General features: G+C 52.8%; 4 protein-coding genes across 4 annotated transcripts; 3 read left to right on the top strand and 1 right to left on the bottom strand.

The window, feature by feature from the left end:
- Positions 1-3,288: 3,288 nt before the first annotated feature.
- On the top strand, positions 3,289-4,438 carry N0V96_012004 (uncharacterized protein; the record flags this gene model as incomplete). The annotated part of the gene is made up of 2 exons (XM_065759469.1): positions 3,289-3,532; positions 3,711-4,438. The coding sequence occupies 2 exons, from the start codon at positions 3,289-3,291 to the stop codon at positions 4,436-4,438; spliced, it is 972 nt and encodes a 323-aa protein (XP_065611923.1).
- Positions 4,439-7,162: 2,724 nt separating this feature from the next.
- On the top strand, positions 7,163-7,900 carry N0V96_012003 (uncharacterized protein; the record flags this gene model as incomplete). Its single annotated transcript, XM_053197119.2, has 2 exons — positions 7,163-7,684; positions 7,877-7,900. The coding sequence occupies 2 exons, from the start codon at positions 7,163-7,165 to the stop codon at positions 7,898-7,900; spliced, it is 546 nt and encodes a 181-aa protein (XP_053045426.2).
- Positions 7,901-8,125: 225 nt separating this feature from the next.
- On the bottom strand, positions 8,126-11,831 carry N0V96_012002 (uncharacterized protein; the record flags this gene model as incomplete). Its single annotated transcript, XM_053197118.2, has 2 exons — positions 8,126-8,878; positions 8,934-11,831. 2 exons carry the CDS (start codon positions 11,829-11,831, stop codon positions 8,126-8,128), a joined length of 3,651 nt encoding a protein of 1,216 aa, XP_053045425.2.
- Positions 11,832-12,632: 801 nt separating this feature from the next.
- N0V96_012001 (uncharacterized protein) lies at positions 12,633-15,370 on the top strand (the record flags this gene model as incomplete). Its single annotated transcript, XM_053197117.2, has 2 exons — positions 12,633-12,812; positions 12,866-15,370. 2 exons carry the CDS (start codon positions 12,633-12,635, stop codon positions 15,368-15,370), a joined length of 2,685 nt encoding a protein of 894 aa, XP_053045424.2.
- Positions 15,371-18,163: the final 2,793 nt, after the last annotated feature.

Raw genomic sequence — 18,163 nt, 5'->3', positions numbered from 1 at the left:
TGCGTACGGAGTAGCTATTTGTCCACGGCACCCCCTTTGGCTGATCACCAACTCAAGTTTCGGCTCCCATTGCATTTCGCCAACCGAAGCCTAGTCCGGCCAGTCTGGTGCCACATATCCGACATTGACATGGTGTCAGTCCTGCATTCACGATTCCATCTGATTTCCAAGCTTGGCTTCACCTAAACATGTTTTTGATTCTACTCCTCTCTCTTCCCACTTCGGGACACTGTGGAGATGGGTTCGACAAGTCTCAGCTGCCCGGTCATATTGATTGTTTGGCACGTTGATAAGCCGGTCATACCGGTATCAGAGGAACTAACAGCCCTCGGCGGCAGGTGGTGGAGACGGCTGTGTTCTTCTGTTACTCCCCTCGTCATGGCATGGCCAAACCTAGTTTGACGAGCAAGTGGGAGTCGGACAACATCTCCACCGCGGAACAGGACATTCCACTACCAATTGCTTCGTCGCCGGCATTGTCAATGGAAAATGGCTCTACTCAATCAGATGACTCGCAGCAGTAGCAACGATCCCGAGCCGCTGGAATCCTGGGAATGCCTCTGTACCCAATGTTACCTAGGCACTCGTCAGTCGACCATCTGCTCGCTATGGAGCTGGACATGAGTTGAAGCCAGCGGAGCATGGGAAGGCAGGCAGGCAAGCAAGTCCTCGGACCCTCCAGGTCGAATTGTCAAGGTTGTTTGGCCACCTTCCTGGACCCGGCATGACATGGAAGTCTCCAAAATCCATCTCACTTTGCCTCCCTCTACACTACCCCAGCAGCCCTCACTTTGTTGCATTTGCAAGGGCAGCCAGTATCAATGGAGATGGTGGCTGAATGACGAAGAAATTTGCAGGCACGCATCTTCTCTCTCCTGCTTCCTTGCTTCCCTACTTGCCGTTCAGTGTTCACTCCATTCATTCCGGTGTACAGAACAGGCTACAGTGACACATTTGGCCATCATAAAAGGACACCGCCCACCGAAAGATGAATCTCCGTTTTCACGAATTCACCCCCTATTCCCGGTTTAGTCTCGATCCTGTTTTCGTCCATGGACAAATCACGATGGGGGGTAATCAGGCCCATCGCAGCGACTCAGGCAGATCATGCTGAGTGATGACGACTACCCACTGGCACACAAAGCCTCTGTCTCCATTGGCAGTAGCGAGCCTCCAAGGCCAAGGCTCCAATCAGTTTTTGCTGAGAAAGACCGTCTGTAATTTGGCGTCCCCGGAGCCTGCCCCGCGCTGATCCGACTATTGGCACACCTTTGAGTATGGATACCTCTGGTGGTGGTCATGGTGGTTCCTTTTGGGCTTCGCGCCTCCACATTAGCCCCCCCGCCCGCCGCCGACGCTGGCGTAACACGACGAACTTACCTCCGGCCGGCCGTCCCGGGGCCGCGGAGTGCTGTGGACGTTCACTTTACGATATGGATTCTGATTCGATTAACTGAGACCGATCTATCATCTGCCAAGTGACTGACAGACAGCACCATTGGGGCCTTTCCACGCAAGGCGGCGTAGGTACCAGGGATTCATTTTCGTCTCGCGCACTTGCGTGTAAACGATCGGATCGTTGACCACCCGCAGCCCGACGTCAATCTCCACCGACGGCACTGTGATGGGACCTGGCCCTGGCCCTTGTGACATGAAATGGGAATTTTCTCTGGTGACGATAGTGATGACCACTTGGCGACCCCGCCCGCTGGCTTTACAGTTACTCTTGAGTGGTGCAAGTGAATTTCGATACAGACGTGCTATTCAGCATACCAACCATCTACAAGAGGGTTATAGTTTACTGTTGACAAGGCCACCTCAATTCCAAAGCCTGACCGATTCTCGACTTGACTTTTTGAACTATCCACGATTTCATGATTCGTAGAAGGTAACGCCCGTGTGCTTTAGATCAGTTGTCTGAAAAGTATGAGTACCCCCTCATGATCAATCAAAACCGTTCATACAATAATGCATAGTTATCAATTCCATGGTCCGGCTTCGTAGCAACGCTGCTGACTTGGTAGCTACATCTACACAATCGCTGCCTGAGATCGATGATACTCATGCTACGGAGCAATGCTCGGCAGTTTTGTATGATCATTCCACATTGATTATTCGTAGGCTTTGAAGTGGTCTTCGACTGCCACATTGATTCATATTCTGTCAAGTGGGCTTGAGAAAATCAGCATCTTCAGTTAGAGACAGAAAAGGATAGGTCTCCAAGAAACACGACCGGTGTTGAGGTTTCTTCTTCTTCTTCTTCTTCTTCTTCTTCTTCTTCTTCTTACAGATATCCATAGCCCGCAAAGTTGATAGCCTTCAAGGACACAGCCCATGGCTATACCATGATGATCTGTCGAGCTGACTTGCTTGGGCATTCGATCCGCAACTGCATAGGCAGTCAGGAGGATATGAGTTTCTATAACTCCTTGTGAGTATTTTCCGAAGATCATGATGAGTCCCTTGAAGTGGCAAGTTAGCTCGCAACATCTCTCTCTCTTCGCCGTCTATGCCTGGCATTGGACCATCATGGACCGGAGCAGACTATGATATCCTTGGAAATGTTGAGAGGGAGACCACATGGCTGCATGTCATCCTTGAACGAGATCTTGCCCGTACTATTTCTTTTCTTTACTTTGCCGTCGCCCATGCTGTATCTACAGAAACTCTGTTCAAGTTCTCTTGCATATGTTTGAAGCGTGATAGCATTTTCAGATGCCTGTAAGATATCAGTTAATACCTTGGTTCCTTGTCAGAAATAACGCGAGCATAAGTTTGATACCAAATGGCATCAACTCACCCAATTCGCCAATCGACCGGGAGAGAAGAGACTGGAGATTCGGTTCATTTCCCCGAAACAAACTTAGAGTCAAAGTGAAGATGAAAGGGAAGAGAGTGAGTGAACAGAGGATGTTTCGAGAGGTGTCAATTCAAGTATCCCCAGAACGATGCTTTGAGTATCCTCTAGGCATCGACTTTGTTCTTTACTCATGATCAACAATCTACAGCTGCTTTGACCTCGCCTCTTCTTTGCCAATACTATCCTCCAGTTTGAGAGAATGTTCCACTGCGAAAATGCAGAACACGGCTGGTTCATCCTCTTTCAGGAAAAAACAGGAATTAGGTAGGCGAAGACACGAGACGCAAGGAAACGAAAAAAAAAAAAAAAAACTAGTGACTGAGACCAAATGGACCTATCTATATATACTACTCAACATCCACGATGATATGTGTCTCCTCGATTCAAATATCAGTTCGAAGAACCAGCCCAGCCGCAAACCCATCACCATGTCGCATAGAGAGAAAACACAGAACCTCCTGAGCCTCAAGGGCATTCTACACTCGGACGAGGGTCCTGTCGGCGACGAACCCAACTTCCGATCTCTGCGAGACGGCCGTAGGTATGTCACTGCAAAAGATGCTGACGGCATTAGAGACGTGACGTTTGTCGGGTTTCCCCAACTCGATGCTACTCGGGAAGAGAAGCTTGCCAACCTTGCAGCGGACTTGATTAAGCCCTCCAAGGAGGCTTGTCCCGTAAGTTCCAAAGTCCCCCCGAGTTCATGAATGAGATGCTGACATACAGTGGGTACAGCAAACGATTGTAAGGTATCTTGACTATCTCCCAAAAGACCAGGTCTTTATCGTCGAGAGACTTCCCATGCATAGATCATGGCGGCCCGCGAGAGGTACTACACATGACGATATAGTCCTCGACGTGGCCTGGGATCTCCTCCTTGCCCTCGCCTACCTCCACGCAACAGATACCGTACACGGTGACGTACGCCTTCACAACGTATTTCCCTTTCCCTCGGAAAACTTGTCGCGCGTCCGCTTCAAGCTCTTCGGACACGGCCTTGTCCCGGAGGTCATCAGCCATGACTTGCGCGACGACGGCTACACGGCCCCCGAGCTCCGCTTCCAGGGCAAGTGGTACGACTTCAGCGCCAACATAAAGCCGACGTTCGAATCCGACATTTGGATGCTGGGCATGGTGCTCTGGCACTGTCACCGTTTTGGCATCTACTACGACGGCCGCGAATCCGCGAGGGAACGGTGGGATTCAGACAGGCTGGTACAGCCTGACCTAACCAACGGCGCGGAATATGGTATCAACCCGCTGGCTACCCGGACCCGTGGCTGTGAGCCTTCCCCACACCGATTCGTTGAGGATCTGCTCCATAAGATGCTCATTCCGGACCCTGAGCGGCGATGGACTGCTGCGGACTTGCTGGAGCAGATGAAGATGCAGAGGAATTACACCGCGGCGGAGGATGACATGAAGCGGGACCTGGCTGGCCTACAGGCTGCTCTGAAAGGTGAGAAGTATGATACGTTCAGAAGGATGGTGGCCGTGTTGAGAGAGGCTCCGCGCAGATCTTGGACAAGGTTGGGAGGATGGATGTTCTTGCTCACTTTCTTATTGGTACTTTTGTGAGTGAGTACTTTTATGAGGGTAGATGTTCCCTGGGTAGTATGTAGCACCTGTGAGGGAGTTCGTCGTCCGTTTGGACCATGCTTCGAATTTCTGGTGTTCGGGATATTAGAAGAAATGAAGAAAGTGCTTTAGTTGGACTGTTATGAAATTGTTCCTGTCCAAACATTCACTACCAGCTTCATGTTCGAGCCGCCGTCTGCATTTAGTTGAGGGGCTAGATGTATGACATACCAGTCAGAAACACAACCAATTCTTATCGACACCTCATTATTTAGATGACTTCATGTTACCTTACGAAGGCAGACTATCATCATTACTAAGGTAGCATGGCTAGGCTTTGGTCAGCCTCTCGCAACATCTAAGCATCAATGAGAAGAAATGAGATACCAAGAGTATCGTATAAGTAGATGCTCTAAGTCATCTCATCACAAAAAGTCAACAGCTCTCAGATGCCCCAGGTCGCTCATCAGGGCCACGGCAGCGACAAGACATAAGAAAAAACAAAAAGAAACCAAACCGGAAAAGGTTTGGTTTCTCTGCGCTCCATCAATACAATTACCTTGTACAACACCACGAAGCTGCTGACGGGATCCAAGGGCCGCTTAGAGAGAGATGACTTCAGTCTCGACTTTGTAACGAGAATGACTGGTTGGGCTCAACCCCTGTTGCTGGGCCGGCCAACCTGTCAACACCAATCTCTAAAGATGCGAGATGCAAACGAATTGTTAAGAGGCCATAGCTATACCGGAACTAAATCCTCTACTTGTTTCTGTGATTGCTGATCTCGTGACGTAGCCTATGAGATACTGACGGCCTCAGAGCCAAACGTGTCCATCGGCGCAATCTACTTTGAGGGACACTACAACCATCACCATCAAACTCGTATCACCGAACATCAAGTCTTCACCCGTGAGAACATCCGTCGCTTTAGACCATACCCGCGTGTCGTCACACCCGTCGGCCTCAAGACGCATTGGCCAATCGCTGACCATCACGTCGCAAGCACGCGTAGACTAGCCCGGCTCTAAAACCTCACCCACTTCACCATTCGCCCGTCTCCTACTCTGTCTCACTCGGATCTAACACAATCTAAACGGCCAACACACCCTCCAATAGACGACAATGAGGTTCCAGGCCTTGTCATCACTCATCTCCAAAATCTCAAGACTCCGTTGCCCATTTGTTGGGACGTTCCTCTCCCGGGTCAAGTCGTAATGCAGACATCCATCGAATCCCCAGATTGCCACCTACCAGGAGCAACGTACGGCTCTTCATCCGAGGCAATAACTCAATCGATGAATCGCTTTGATCGGAGGCGAATGAAAGCCACAGAAACAGAGCCTCCTTTCGACAGGCAAGCGAATGATTGGCCGAGTGAACCGCCAGAAGAGTGAGGGCGAAGGGCAAAGGGAATCCTTATGGCACTCTCTTCCAGACTTCCTGCGTGATCCTCTGTGCATCAGAGTTCCGGGGATCGAATCCGAGCCAAGGAAAGCTTGTCTCGCCCTTCCCTGTCTGTCTACATACAACGTCCAAGTGGCATCGTAACCACACCACGGGTTCCCGGTGTAACAAGAAGTCTTCATATCTTCTCCTCACATCGTTATCGGGTCCTTTCCCCCGCAAGATCGGGAACGTTTGACTATCTGCCCTTTTGCCATACAAATAACATTTATCGCGCAATGTTGGGCGACCTACCTGCTTACTTTCATCCACGTTTCTGTGGTGTTATCGAATGCGCCTCTCGGTCATCCTGCAAGCCCTCACCGACTCTCAGACCATCCGATAAAACCTCCCTCTCACCCAAACCCTTTACCCTCCGTCCTCCCATAAATCTCACCCATCACCCATCAAACCACGTCTATTTCCATCCGACCCTCTCAACAAGTCAATACCTAACCCGCCCCTCCGTTCGCCTACTGCCTTTCTCTCCCCCAAAGTTCTTGACTCGCCCATCTCTCTTCCCCCCCTCCCCCATCCCACAAGAAAGATCCCTGTGTTGACGGCATCGTCCCGAGCCAGCCGTAGACCGGACTTGTTTCTAACCTATCTGCTGCTCCTCCTCTCACACGCTGCGCAAGCTACCCAAGCCATACGTCTGCCGTAAGAGAATTACGCACAGCCGCCGTCGGCGCTGTCCTTGCAGTAGGCTTCCACTACGCATGTAGTGGGAAAAACTCGCTGTACTTCCTCTCTCTGCGTGACCAACCCACCAAGAAACCCAAAGGCCGCGCCAAATTCCCACTCAAGACCAAGGTGCCGGGTTGACCCTCGCTCGGACGATCCCAACTCTCAGAGTTCGGGCTCTGATACCGGGGGGAAGAAGCCCAACGAGCCGGCTCCCAAAGTTCAATTTGCTTTTCGTACCGCCTACTAGCCTTTGGATACGGGCTCATCGTCATTTACATTCATTAATCCTCGCTTTCATTCTACTCTTGGTGGTCTCATTTCCCCTATTACCTCGACCTCCGGTCCAAGCAGTCTCCTGTTACACGTTTCCTGTCACCGAACTTTCTCCCAAACCACCAAACCATCTGTCTCACTCGAATAGTCTGGTCTCATTGACGGCGTCAACAGACCCGAGACATCTTACAGCAATACAGATAGCTCTCACCCAAAAAGAACTCACTCACCGCTGTTCACATATCACCGCGCATGTCTCAGTCTAATAGCAGCCACCGCAGTCGCGCCCTCACCAAGACAACCCGGTCGGGAGACACCACCATGGCCCGGACGCGGCGCTCCTACTCCCCATCCTCCCGCTCGCGCTCTTCCTCAGCGGGACCCCGCGATCACCACAAGAAGCCCGGCATAAAAACCGCAGCCGTCTTCATCGCCGCCATCGCCGTCGCCTCCCTAGCCGTCCACAAGCTCTGGCCGCGCGGCATAATCCACTCGGAGAAGGAGCACTGGGAGCACTCGCCCTCGCCGAGCGGTCGCCGGTCCCGCAGGCGCAACGCCATACGGGACCGTCACAACGGGTACATCGACTACGACGACCACAACGTCTGGGACCGCAACGACTACCCCCGCGACCGGCGGAGGCTGCCCGAGAGGGAGTATTACCCTCCCCGTAGCCGCGGCGGCGGACGGTCACGCGGTTACGGAAGCGAGAGCGAGGGGGATTCGTATTACTCTGATGACTATCTCCCGTCTCCGAGCGAGCGCTTCGAAAGACGAGGAAGAATCGAAGGGGATGGCCGAGGGCGATCGCGTGGAGTCGGGGCGGAGGGGGAGAATGAGATGGTGAGATATGAGAAGCAGTCGAACAGGTCAGAGGCTGCCGGGAGTCGATTCGTGGAGGAGCGTCTACCAAGACCACGATACAATGAAGCTGTGGAGGATTGGAGCCGGCGCGGTGACCAACGATTTCCTTCACCACCCCGCGAACCAGAGTACGTGGATCGAAGGTCTCGGCGGAGGTCTGATTATTATTAGCCGTTTGACTTCATGCGGATGTGAGTCTACGGCATCACAGTCGCAAAGTTTGAACGTTTGAAGCAGCCGGTGAAATAAAGCCAAATAAGATGAATGGCTGCCATGACATGCTATTTGACCGTACTATTTAAGCCAGATCTCCAGCCAGTTTGAATGCCATCCCGTTGTACCCCTTCACCTGCGCCAAACCGCCCTCTCTTCGTTTATACTATCGCTTCCCCCCAAATGCAAGTTATTCATTATGTTCATCTATTCCTCGGCGGTCGATACAACGGTGTTATTTGCTTCCACGGGAGGTTCCATAGAAGGTTCACTTTCGGCAGCCGGACTTGGCGGTTGCTCCATCAAGCTCATGGCCTCATCCACGGCAGCTTGCCAGCCTTCTCCTGCAGTCCTCATGACCAGAGGAGTTCTTATTTCTGCGGCAAAGTAGTTCTCCTTGCGCATGTTGCCACGCGCGACACCCTCCAATGCCGAGTAGGCGGCACGAGTACTGCGCATCCTCTTCCCTGGTCTGCCGCCTTCACTGAGTAGACCACTCCGTTGCATGCGATTCTGCATGAGACGATAATCGTAGTTTATGATACTGCGCACATAGGGTGCCACCTCAAGGGTAATCATACGCATAGTACGGTCAAAAACTGACGGCTCGAGACTGGTGGCCATCATGGCCGCTGCCTTCTCGGAGATGGCGATGGGATCGAAAGCCATGGCCATATCATAGCGGTTGATCACTACTTCTTCCCGGGAAGGAGCGACGAAGAACTTTTTCATTTGGCGGATTGCGCTGTGCTCTTGGAAATAATCCATATCGACTGCACTGCCGTTTCGTAGGGGTGCGGATTGGAGAAGCTGTCGAGCGGCGCATTTGAGACCGGTGGCGATAGTGGTGGCCGTGCGAGTGTAGTCAGTTTGGAATGGGGCCTCGAGTAGGCGCCGGCCTAAAATGAAGTCATCGCGGGTTTTGATAGGGAGATCTGGCTGTGTGGGATCGAGAGGTTCCTGTGTATCTGTTAGCCACGGTCGCACGATGTTGAGCATTGTTCAGACTACTCACCTGGAACTTGAGGCCAAAGTCACCATCAGAGCAGACATCAGCCGCGCTCATGAGATCAGAGAACTCGGAGAACACGTCTAGCGCGACAGCCCTCTCGCTGGGTAAAGAAGTCATCACGCTATCTGCCCACGAGGCCATGTCAAGTGAATCATGCCAGTTGCTCAAATCCATTCCGAGGCCCTGCCAGCATTGGCTCACCAACTCTTCTTCAGCAGCACGCACGCTGGGAACCACTGCTCGGTCACGGCTGATCCATCCCATGCCCTCCAAGTACGTTCCCTCGCTGACTACACGCACGACGTCGCCATTCTCATCTTTGTCACAGCCTTTTGGCCATCGCGGGTAGAACCAGTCAAAACCGCCTCGACGATCACCAACTCCCAGCTGACACCAGTAATTGAGCTCCATGAGAGACGCTCGAAGATCGTTACCCTTTGATTCATAGAGGGCACTCACGGCTGGTCGGCTAAGAGCATGGCCTTCATTGGCTGCAATAAGTAGGAGTACATCGACCGCCAAGAGCGCTGGCGGTGGTGTGAAGCGGAGGATTCCATAAAGCATGAAGCTGTGAAATGGAACCAGAGTCTCGTCGTTGCAAGTCATGACGAATGGTCGCTTGGATTGCGCGACCAAGTTAATGATGGTAGCCCAAAATTGCTTGTCCTCTTCGTAGAGAAGATCGACCTCTTCAAGGAGGATTAACGATTGCTTTTGGCTCTGGGTCTTTGCCTTTGCTGACTTGGGTGCCTCGGACGGCTGGTCGACGGGCTGTGGTACCGCTTCTGGTTTGGGAACCACCTTCGCCTTGAAGAACGATGTCATGGTGCCTTGCTTGCCAGATTTGATGTCCTTCGCTGTCTCGTCGTCGGCGTTGTCCCCGGCATCAACCTTGCCGCCTTGGCGGTTATGTTGAACAAGGTGATTCTGCGTCATGTCTCCAATCTTCTCCATGACGTCTTTGCCATTGCGGCGACTGCTGGCGTTGATCTCAAATATTTCGAAGCCGAGCTCCTTTGCTACAGCGTAGACAGCAGCCGTCTTGCCACTGCCATGAGGTCCGCTGAGGACAATTGCATTGGTCAGGCGGCTCGCATCTTTCGCAACATCTCTGCGAACTACAGTCTTCTTCGGGCCACCATGAACAGGTGTCGGCAGCCATTCATCCTCGTCGTCAGAGACCGAAGGCAGGAAGTCTGCTTCATCGCCATCCGAAACGATGAATCCATCCATCTTGGTGCGCTTCCGCTTCTTCTTTGCCGCCGAACCCATTTTTGGACCGGAGGCCTTCTGGTCAGCAGTGGAAGCACCTGTATTGACTGATTGAACAATTAAAGTCTGCAACCATTCTTTCAGCAATACGCCCTCTTCGAATTGAAGGACTTCTTCTCCGCTGATTGGTGCGTATTTGTGTGCCCACGAAAGGTCCTCGCATTGCGACCTGTCATATGCTGAGAGATTGGTTTCCAACATGTTGTAAAGGCGAGCCACTGAAGGATGGGGTTTCCGATTGGAAGAAGTAAGCAACTCATCATCACTGTCCACACTTGAGATGACTGGCAGAACAGATTTAAGCTCTCGCTTGATCCTTTGCCGAAGCTTGCGACCGCTTTCAAAGTGCTTCTCAGGAAGGCGGAGCTCCGCGGGCGGCGCCTCATAGTCCTCTGTAGCCTCCTGGACTGACTTCTTGATGCTCAGAGTGTTCAGCGATTTAGCAAGCTGGTCAATGACAGATTCACCAGGGTGGATGTTTGTAGTTTGCCCCTTGGATTTCCGGGACGAAACCGGGGCGTCTTTTGCAGCTGGGAGACGTTCTTCTTCGGGAAGAAGCCCCCTTACGTGTGCCATCCCCTGGGCCGGCCATGCGGGATGGCAGGCGCCTGGAACTTTGAGGCCCAGAGATCGGACACCGAATTGTGGAAGCTGGATCTTGCCAGCTATTGGGGTTAGCCGCTGCTTTCTGGGAGAGCATGGGGTTGATGAGAAGATGGTGGCTCTAGGCGGTTTGGGAGCGGCGGAAGGCGCGTCCACCGGCTTCGTAGCCTTCTTGGCATTGCCTAGAAACAGAGGATGGGTGTCTTTCGTTTTTGGTTTGTCCTGGTCCTGCTTGGGAACCTTCGCACGATGGCCTCGGGGGGTCGTTTTCGTTGGAGTCGTGAGGATCTGCTCAATTTTTGAGCCTATGCGTTCGCGAGACGCCACGTCAATTCCATACTTGATGGTTACGATGCGGGTGGGTTTGGCCGGTGACTTGGATGCCTTTGCGCTTTTGGACGCTTCTGCAGGGCTTGGTTTAGGCTTCGGAGGTGAGCCAATTGTGCCGGTCTTTGGGTTGAATTTGAGCACTTTGGTAGGCTTTTTGGGTTCCTCTCCAGCACTATGAGCTGCATTCGTCGCATTCGAAGTCGTATTCGAAGGGTTATCAATCATGTTCAAAAGGGAAACAGGAGCCTGGTTGAGTGGGAGGGCAGCTATATCGGGTTGTATTGGTACGGGATCGGGCGTTTGTGGGACTTCGTTGGCAAGCGAGGTCGTCGGCACGCTGTTGACCTGGGAGAAGTGGCTCGTAATATCGACAGATGGAATGTTTGGCTTCTTTCTGGGCCGCCCTCTTTTCTTCCCAGAACTTGAAGGGTTGCCAGCACCGGTCTTTTGCCTCTTGCGACCTTGTTCATCCTCGCCTATGTCCGATGACGCTGGCTCAATGTCGCTGGATGGTTGCTGAGATGCAGGTGCCTGCTTTCGAGATCGAACTGATTTACTATTCAAAGGTGGGCTGTCGACAGACTGAGGCTGGTCGTCGGTACTCGAATCGGTTCTCGGTGCATCGGCGGTCTTCCCAGGGACAAAGAATGGGTGAAGCTTTGTGGTGTGGGAGGCGTCCAGCCCATCTGGGGCCATGTTGGCTACAAGAAGAGTTCCCATGAGATCGTGCGATGCTATGATGGGAGTACGTTTTAGCATGTAGCTATGGCAGCATTGGTAAAGCAATGAGGTGTATTTGTTGTACGAACAGGAGACATGAAAACTTACGCCAGAGCCGTCGCGCCTTTAGACTACGTCAGCGGGCATGCAACTGATGAGGAACTGGTGAGTGACGAAAGATGTATGCGGATACAGATTGGATGAAGTACCAAAGCTCAGAAGTTTGGCACCGTCTATTGTAAGAAAAAGGACATAACAGAGACTTCCTCTGAAGTTTCAATATGGCAGCGCAAATCGATGGGTGCGAGAAGTCGAGGTGGGTGGGTTGTCTAAGTATCGAGTGCACCAGTCGCGTGAGTCGCGTCTTCGAATCGCCGGGGGCAGTAGTGGGCGTGTAGCGCGACGCCCATTACACTTAAGATCCCGGACCCACCAGCATCAGGTTCCTGGTAATCCCTTATCTCTTATCATATCTAATCGATGTCAGGGTGCGGTCCGCAGATTATCCGACAACGATGACTTTGGGAGTCAATCGCACGGCCTTTCTTGTTGTATCCGCACAGCTAAGGACAGTGCGAAACCATCGTCAAGTCGACTTTTGCACCCCACTACAGCAGAGTCCTCCAACTTTTTTTTTTCTTTCGGCATCGCGACCTTCACTTACACAGCCAGGTTTTCGATATCGGGAAGAGCCATTGCAGTCGCACCCAGACCTGAGCCCCGCCAAAACCCCAATTCACAGAGTCTCTGTAGGCTAAGGCTTTGAGAAAATACAAGATGGCTCCCACTTTCCGCATCCACCGGCCAGACGTTTTGGCATCGCTGCCGCGTCCCCTCGACCACACCAAGGGCCAGTACCACATTGGCGAAGTTTACACACAAAAGCCCGGATCCAAGAAGAGGAAGAGGCTGGAAGTAGTTGTTGGCGTGGACGGAGAAGCAGCCAACATTTACCACGTAAGTAGCTGTATCGGGGTGCCTCCTCAACATAACGTCTAACAGTTGCTTAGGTCCCCTCGTCTGGTCTGCGAACATCGTACCCGATTCCGCCACAAGAGTCCTTCACTTGCGCGCCGCACTCGATCCGATTCCAGGGAGAAGGCTCAAGCGGTCGTAACAACTACACATACCTCTCCACAAGAGACACTACCGGCGCAAAGGTTACCCTCTGCCGCGATGTGATCGACACGACTGGCAAGACAAACTCTGCTAGCACTTCTCAGCGAGTGCGCCATAAGTCCCCAATCACGCATCTGTTTACTTCCGCCGCCGTCGATACCACCATTCTCAGCGAAAATCAATCTGACAAGGGCCATGTCGTTGCTCTCTGCAAGGACGGCCAGGTCTTGTGCCTAGACGGCGAGGCATTGGAGCAAAAATGGAGCACATCGTCATACAGCCTCTGCAAAGATCTGCTTCCTGCAACCGTCTCGAACTACGAGGTGGAGTTCTCTCTACATGCTGCGGCATCAGACGTCCTGAATGGACTGTTCCAGGGCAGACAGGACGCCTTTGGCTGTTTTGGACGCCAGATCGACCCCAAGACCTTCAACCCCGACGTTCTAGCCTTTGTCGCCCGCACTACCAGCGAAGGAACCACCTCAAGATTCCTCATAATCTTCGGTATAATTCCTACAGCGCCCTCGCAGCCGCTGGTTCAGCTCCACGTCACGCCCTTGCCTTCGCAAGACGAAGTTGGAGCCGAATCGGCCACATACCAGCTCCATACCCAGTCAGGAAAGCTGCTTCAGCTTTATGGTTCGGTCCTTCGAACGTACGATCTGACGAGCGCCGTGCCCAAGTTGCAAGGCAGCCTGCCTCTGCCGGATTTGACTTCTTTCCTCCAACTTTCAGAGCACTCGGTTCTGTGCCTATCAAAAACCTCCGCTAGCATGATGAACCCTACCTTCCACTCGATTCAGGCTTCGACGGCAGTCGAGTTCCCCGAAGCCACTGAGCACCAGAAGCCAACACTCGTGACTTTCCTGTCAAAGCTCGACATGGCAGTAGCGGTTGTCGGCAACACTTTGGTCTCCATACAGATTGAACGCCCCAAGTCTCACGGCAAGGAAGGCCTTCTCATCGATTCCATCGGCAGAGGTCTGCCAAGGTCTGACCGTGTGCCAGCAAGCCTTCCCAAGGCTGGCAACGAAACCTTTGAAAACTATCTTCCAGGAACGCTGTCTGATGAATATGTTAAGGAGTCTCTGGCTGATGTCGTGAGAGCGGATGGGTTTATGCAGGCACAAGACTGGAAGTCATTCGAAGCTCTGCTTGCGCAACGATTTGGGGTCGCAGTGCAACAGGAGGTGGTCTCCAATGAACTCCAGACGCCAACCTGGAAATGGCTGGCTGAATCAGAAGCGTACCCTGCCGTTGACCGCAGGTGGGTGCTCTATGCCATCAGCAGAGTCTTCTCGATGGAGATTCAGAGCCCCGAGTCGGCCATCCTTCGATGCAATCTGCCCGCAAGCAACGTCTTGATCTACCTCATTGCTGCTGGCCACCTCACGAATGCCAACATGTGCGCGGCCTTCAAGAGCGAGCTGGTCGAGGTGGCACCCGAGGATTCGGTCATTGACAAGCTGGTTCAGAATCTCGTCGCCATGAACCCTGCCATGGAGCTGCTCCTCAGCTATGTCACGGCAACCAAGCTCGGCGAAAAGGACTTGTTGGTGGTGGTTCGCGCCATCATGCAGACCCTCAACATGAAGCCGCCGCAAGAGGTTCTTGCGCTGACAGAAACCGAGCAAGAAGAGGACGTGGCAATGGAGATTGAAAAGACGGAACAAACGCTGGAAATGGCCGAAGTGGCTGTAAATCACATGGACGACGACCGCAACCTCCGCGAACGAGCTCTTACAACAGCATTCGAGAAGCTCGCAAGCTACTCGTCTATCGCGACGGTTCGCGCTCTCCGCGAGACTCTCAGCCCAACAGAAATTCTGTCACTCATCGACACTCTGCGAACACAACTCTACCGCGGCGCCTGGACATCACGGTACTTTGACATGACAGACATGGATAAGGACGAGGCCGCAGGGACACCGCCGGATGGCACCATCTCTCTCATTGCAGAACTGATTTCCCGATGCATTGATTCCATCGGCCTCAGTGGATGGCTTACAAATGGAGCATCCTCCGTGGGCGGCCGTGCGGACGCGCTTGAATTCATTACCAACCTGAGCAACGAAGTCAGCGCGGCCCTGACCGGCCTGCACGAGACAGTCCTCCTGGACGGCTACGTTGGCGAAGCGGTTCAGTACGGCAGAACAGCAAAGACGGGATCATCAGCCAGCGCGGCTGCTTCCGCGCGCGCTGGGGCCCTCGCTAAGCCTGTGTCCCTCGACGTGGAACTCTCGACTCGCTTGCCTCTGGGACTCGTGTCCAAGCAGCATGTGTCTAACCAGAAGATTGTTTCGGGCGGCGAGGTGCTCGAGAGGAGCTCGCGTGAGAGAGGACACCTGCTGAGTCAGAAGGTCAAGGCGTACTCGCTGGAGAGGATCTCTATTTGAGCCGCATGTCAGACGAAGATGAAAGTAATGTATCGAGGCAATCTGGGGCTCCACCAGACCAGCGTGTGAGATTATCGGGCTTTGAAGTGAAAAGTTTAAGGCTGAAGACAACCAAAAAATGGAGGAGGCTCTGCACGGGCTGATGGTTTGGGGGCAATGGAACACCCGCCTTGTGACAGTGTAGCCTGCGAGTAGGGGATAGGAAGAGAGGGAACAGCGTAGAGGACGAGGACAAGCCAGAAAGTGTAGTGCTCGAAAAGATACCATGAACGGATACCGAAGCGTACATTTCCTTTCCTTTCTGGTCGACCGTGACATCGGTCACATTCGGTGAAGGCCAATCATGTGGTCAATTATGAGCCACCTTCGAACATTGAATATCTCCCCTGTGTCTCTCCCTCAATGGAGTGCCTACCTGCCTACCTACGTAGCATAATAGAGTTTGCATTGATCGAACAATGGAAATCATCGACCGAATTCTAGCGCCAGCTGACATGAGGAATTGGGCTACGGCAGGGCTGACTTGAGATGCACCCTTTCGTGACCGGACGAATCGGAACGCTGAAACTTACCCGTCGGTGTGACAGACCACTTACAGCTGAGGCATTTCGAGAGAAAGAAAGAGGTGATTTTTGGAGGACTGACTGAATTGGATGTACACGATTCAGAGCACGATACTTTTCAGTATTGGTTGGATGGTTGGTTCGGAGAGATTATGTTTGCTGATGAATCTCTACCATTATGGCGCTCAGGCCCTGAGCATTTTGGCTTTTTCGGTCAGCCCTCTATTGAAGCAAGTCAGACCATGAAGCTAATCCAGCTTCTGAATAAGCAAGATGTGGTTTCAACATCGATTGCTGAGCTACTTCAGCGATACCCTTAATCCTCGGCTCGTCAACAGACATGTGGCAGCAGGCAGAGACAGACCAAGACGTGATTCTGCTGACAGGACCTCATAAGTAGAAAGGAGGGGGGCATCATATGCACAGAGGCCCAAGCTCCATATCTCGAAATGCTCCAAGACGCATGCTCCCGTCTCAAGTGACTCCCCGTCATTGGGCGGTTTGAGTTTCCACATTGCTGTCTGGTACTTTGCACAAGATGAGATGCCGAGAGAAAGAAGCAGACGGGGAATCTGACAAGCGCCTCTCTGCCGTCTTACAGGCCAATACACAAAGTCGTGAACGTAGCAACCGTACGAGCTGCGGGAGGAGAAACAACAGACTATCGATTTCGCTAGGTCGATGGAGAAAGGTGGCTTTGCACATTCGGGGCTCTGCTGAGGGATTGTGCGGGGGGAGCGAATGAGGCCCTTGGAGTTGCATCGTGGGCCATTGTTGGCAGTTCATGGCAGATCTCATGGCATACCTGATTGGCTACTGACGATGCAACCGATGCAACCGATGCAAGAAGTCTTTCTCAACTGGCTAGCGGCAACGCTTGATGTGGCTTGTCGGACAGCTTTTCCTGCGCCCTCTTGCTGCATGTCCAGCGAAGACACGCACGAAGTAGGGTTGCCTGCCGGTCAGCTACTCTACTCTGACGGCACCGCCGTGACAGGTATGCTTTGCGTCCGACTCTTTGGAGGGAACGGGGGAATGTGGATAGTATCGGAATCAAGCACTTTTCGACAACTTCTCACCTTGAAGCGGCGGAAAGATGCATGGACAAGGCAACGAGCCCAAGGTTGTACAGTGCCACTAGTGTTCAAGTCTACGTACTGAGAAAAGGAACCACGAGATCAGACCAGCCCAGGAAAAAAGAGTCATAGACGAGAGTTTGTCGGCGAGCATCACAGCGAAGAAACCAAAAACGCGATTCTCACACCGGAATTATCGGCTTCAATGTACGAAGCGATGTACGAAGGATGCCTTGCATCTAAAGTCCTGCAACAACAAGAGCCGTGTTGTTGCCGCAGTGGCATTCGTCAGCAACTGACTATTTCCCCGGGTCTCCGGTGTTTCCAGTTGCCCGCTTTCGAGTCTCGACTCTATTCTACACACGTTGTAATATCGATGGAGATGCAATCGAGCTGGCTGAACTTTGAAGTGGGCTTCGAAACGGACCGTCTTCTACACACAGCTCTGACTCTTACACGAACCCCGTTTCTTGCCAATGACATGCTCAAATCCCTCCCAGGACCCTGACGGATGGGCCGAATGGGACAGAGCTTCTAGAAGCCGTCTTTAGCGTCTTCTCGTGTTCGACTCGATGATACGGATGCCGGAGACGCCTTTGGGGCCTTGGATTCCCGAGTTCCTCTTTTCCCCCAGGGCCAAGACGAACCGACATGCAGACTCGAACCCAAAAAAACAAAAGAAAAACAAAAAAAACCCCCCAAATAAAACCGTTCTTTTCGCCCCCCTGCCCGTATTCCAATCGGTTCTCAGAGCTGCAAGTGCTGTTCCGTATTATATGCAGCAGCGATACCCACATTGACTGGAACGCCGGGTATGCAGGACAGCACGAACGAGGCCCTAATAGAGACGACGAAGAAACTTGAGCCCGCTAGGCTGCTGGTGCTCCTGGAAATAGGATCTCTCGGGGTCCGCCGAGAGGCAAGAAACCAACTACGACGCTACCGTGGTGGCTACCTGCCAGAGCGCAACAAAGTTGTCACTTGTCAGCGCTCGCTCGTGTAGCCGACGTTTGCCTCGCTGCAACTTGCCGAGCACTACAGAGTACCCGTCGCTGTCACTGTGTGTCGAGTTGAAAGCGCACAGCATCAGGGCCAGGGCCAGGGCCAAGCAAGGTTCTAACTGAATGGCTTCTCTTCCCCTTCTTGGGCCCCTC

This window comes from Colletotrichum fioriniae (assembly GCF_027942845.1).
Source record: "Colletotrichum fioriniae strain IMI 355084 chromosome Unknown scaffold_20, whole genome shotgun sequence".
Lineage (NCBI taxonomy): Eukaryota > Fungi > Ascomycota > Sordariomycetes > Glomerellales > Glomerellaceae > Colletotrichum > Colletotrichum fioriniae.
This window is presented reverse-complemented; position numbering and strand designations above follow the sequence as displayed.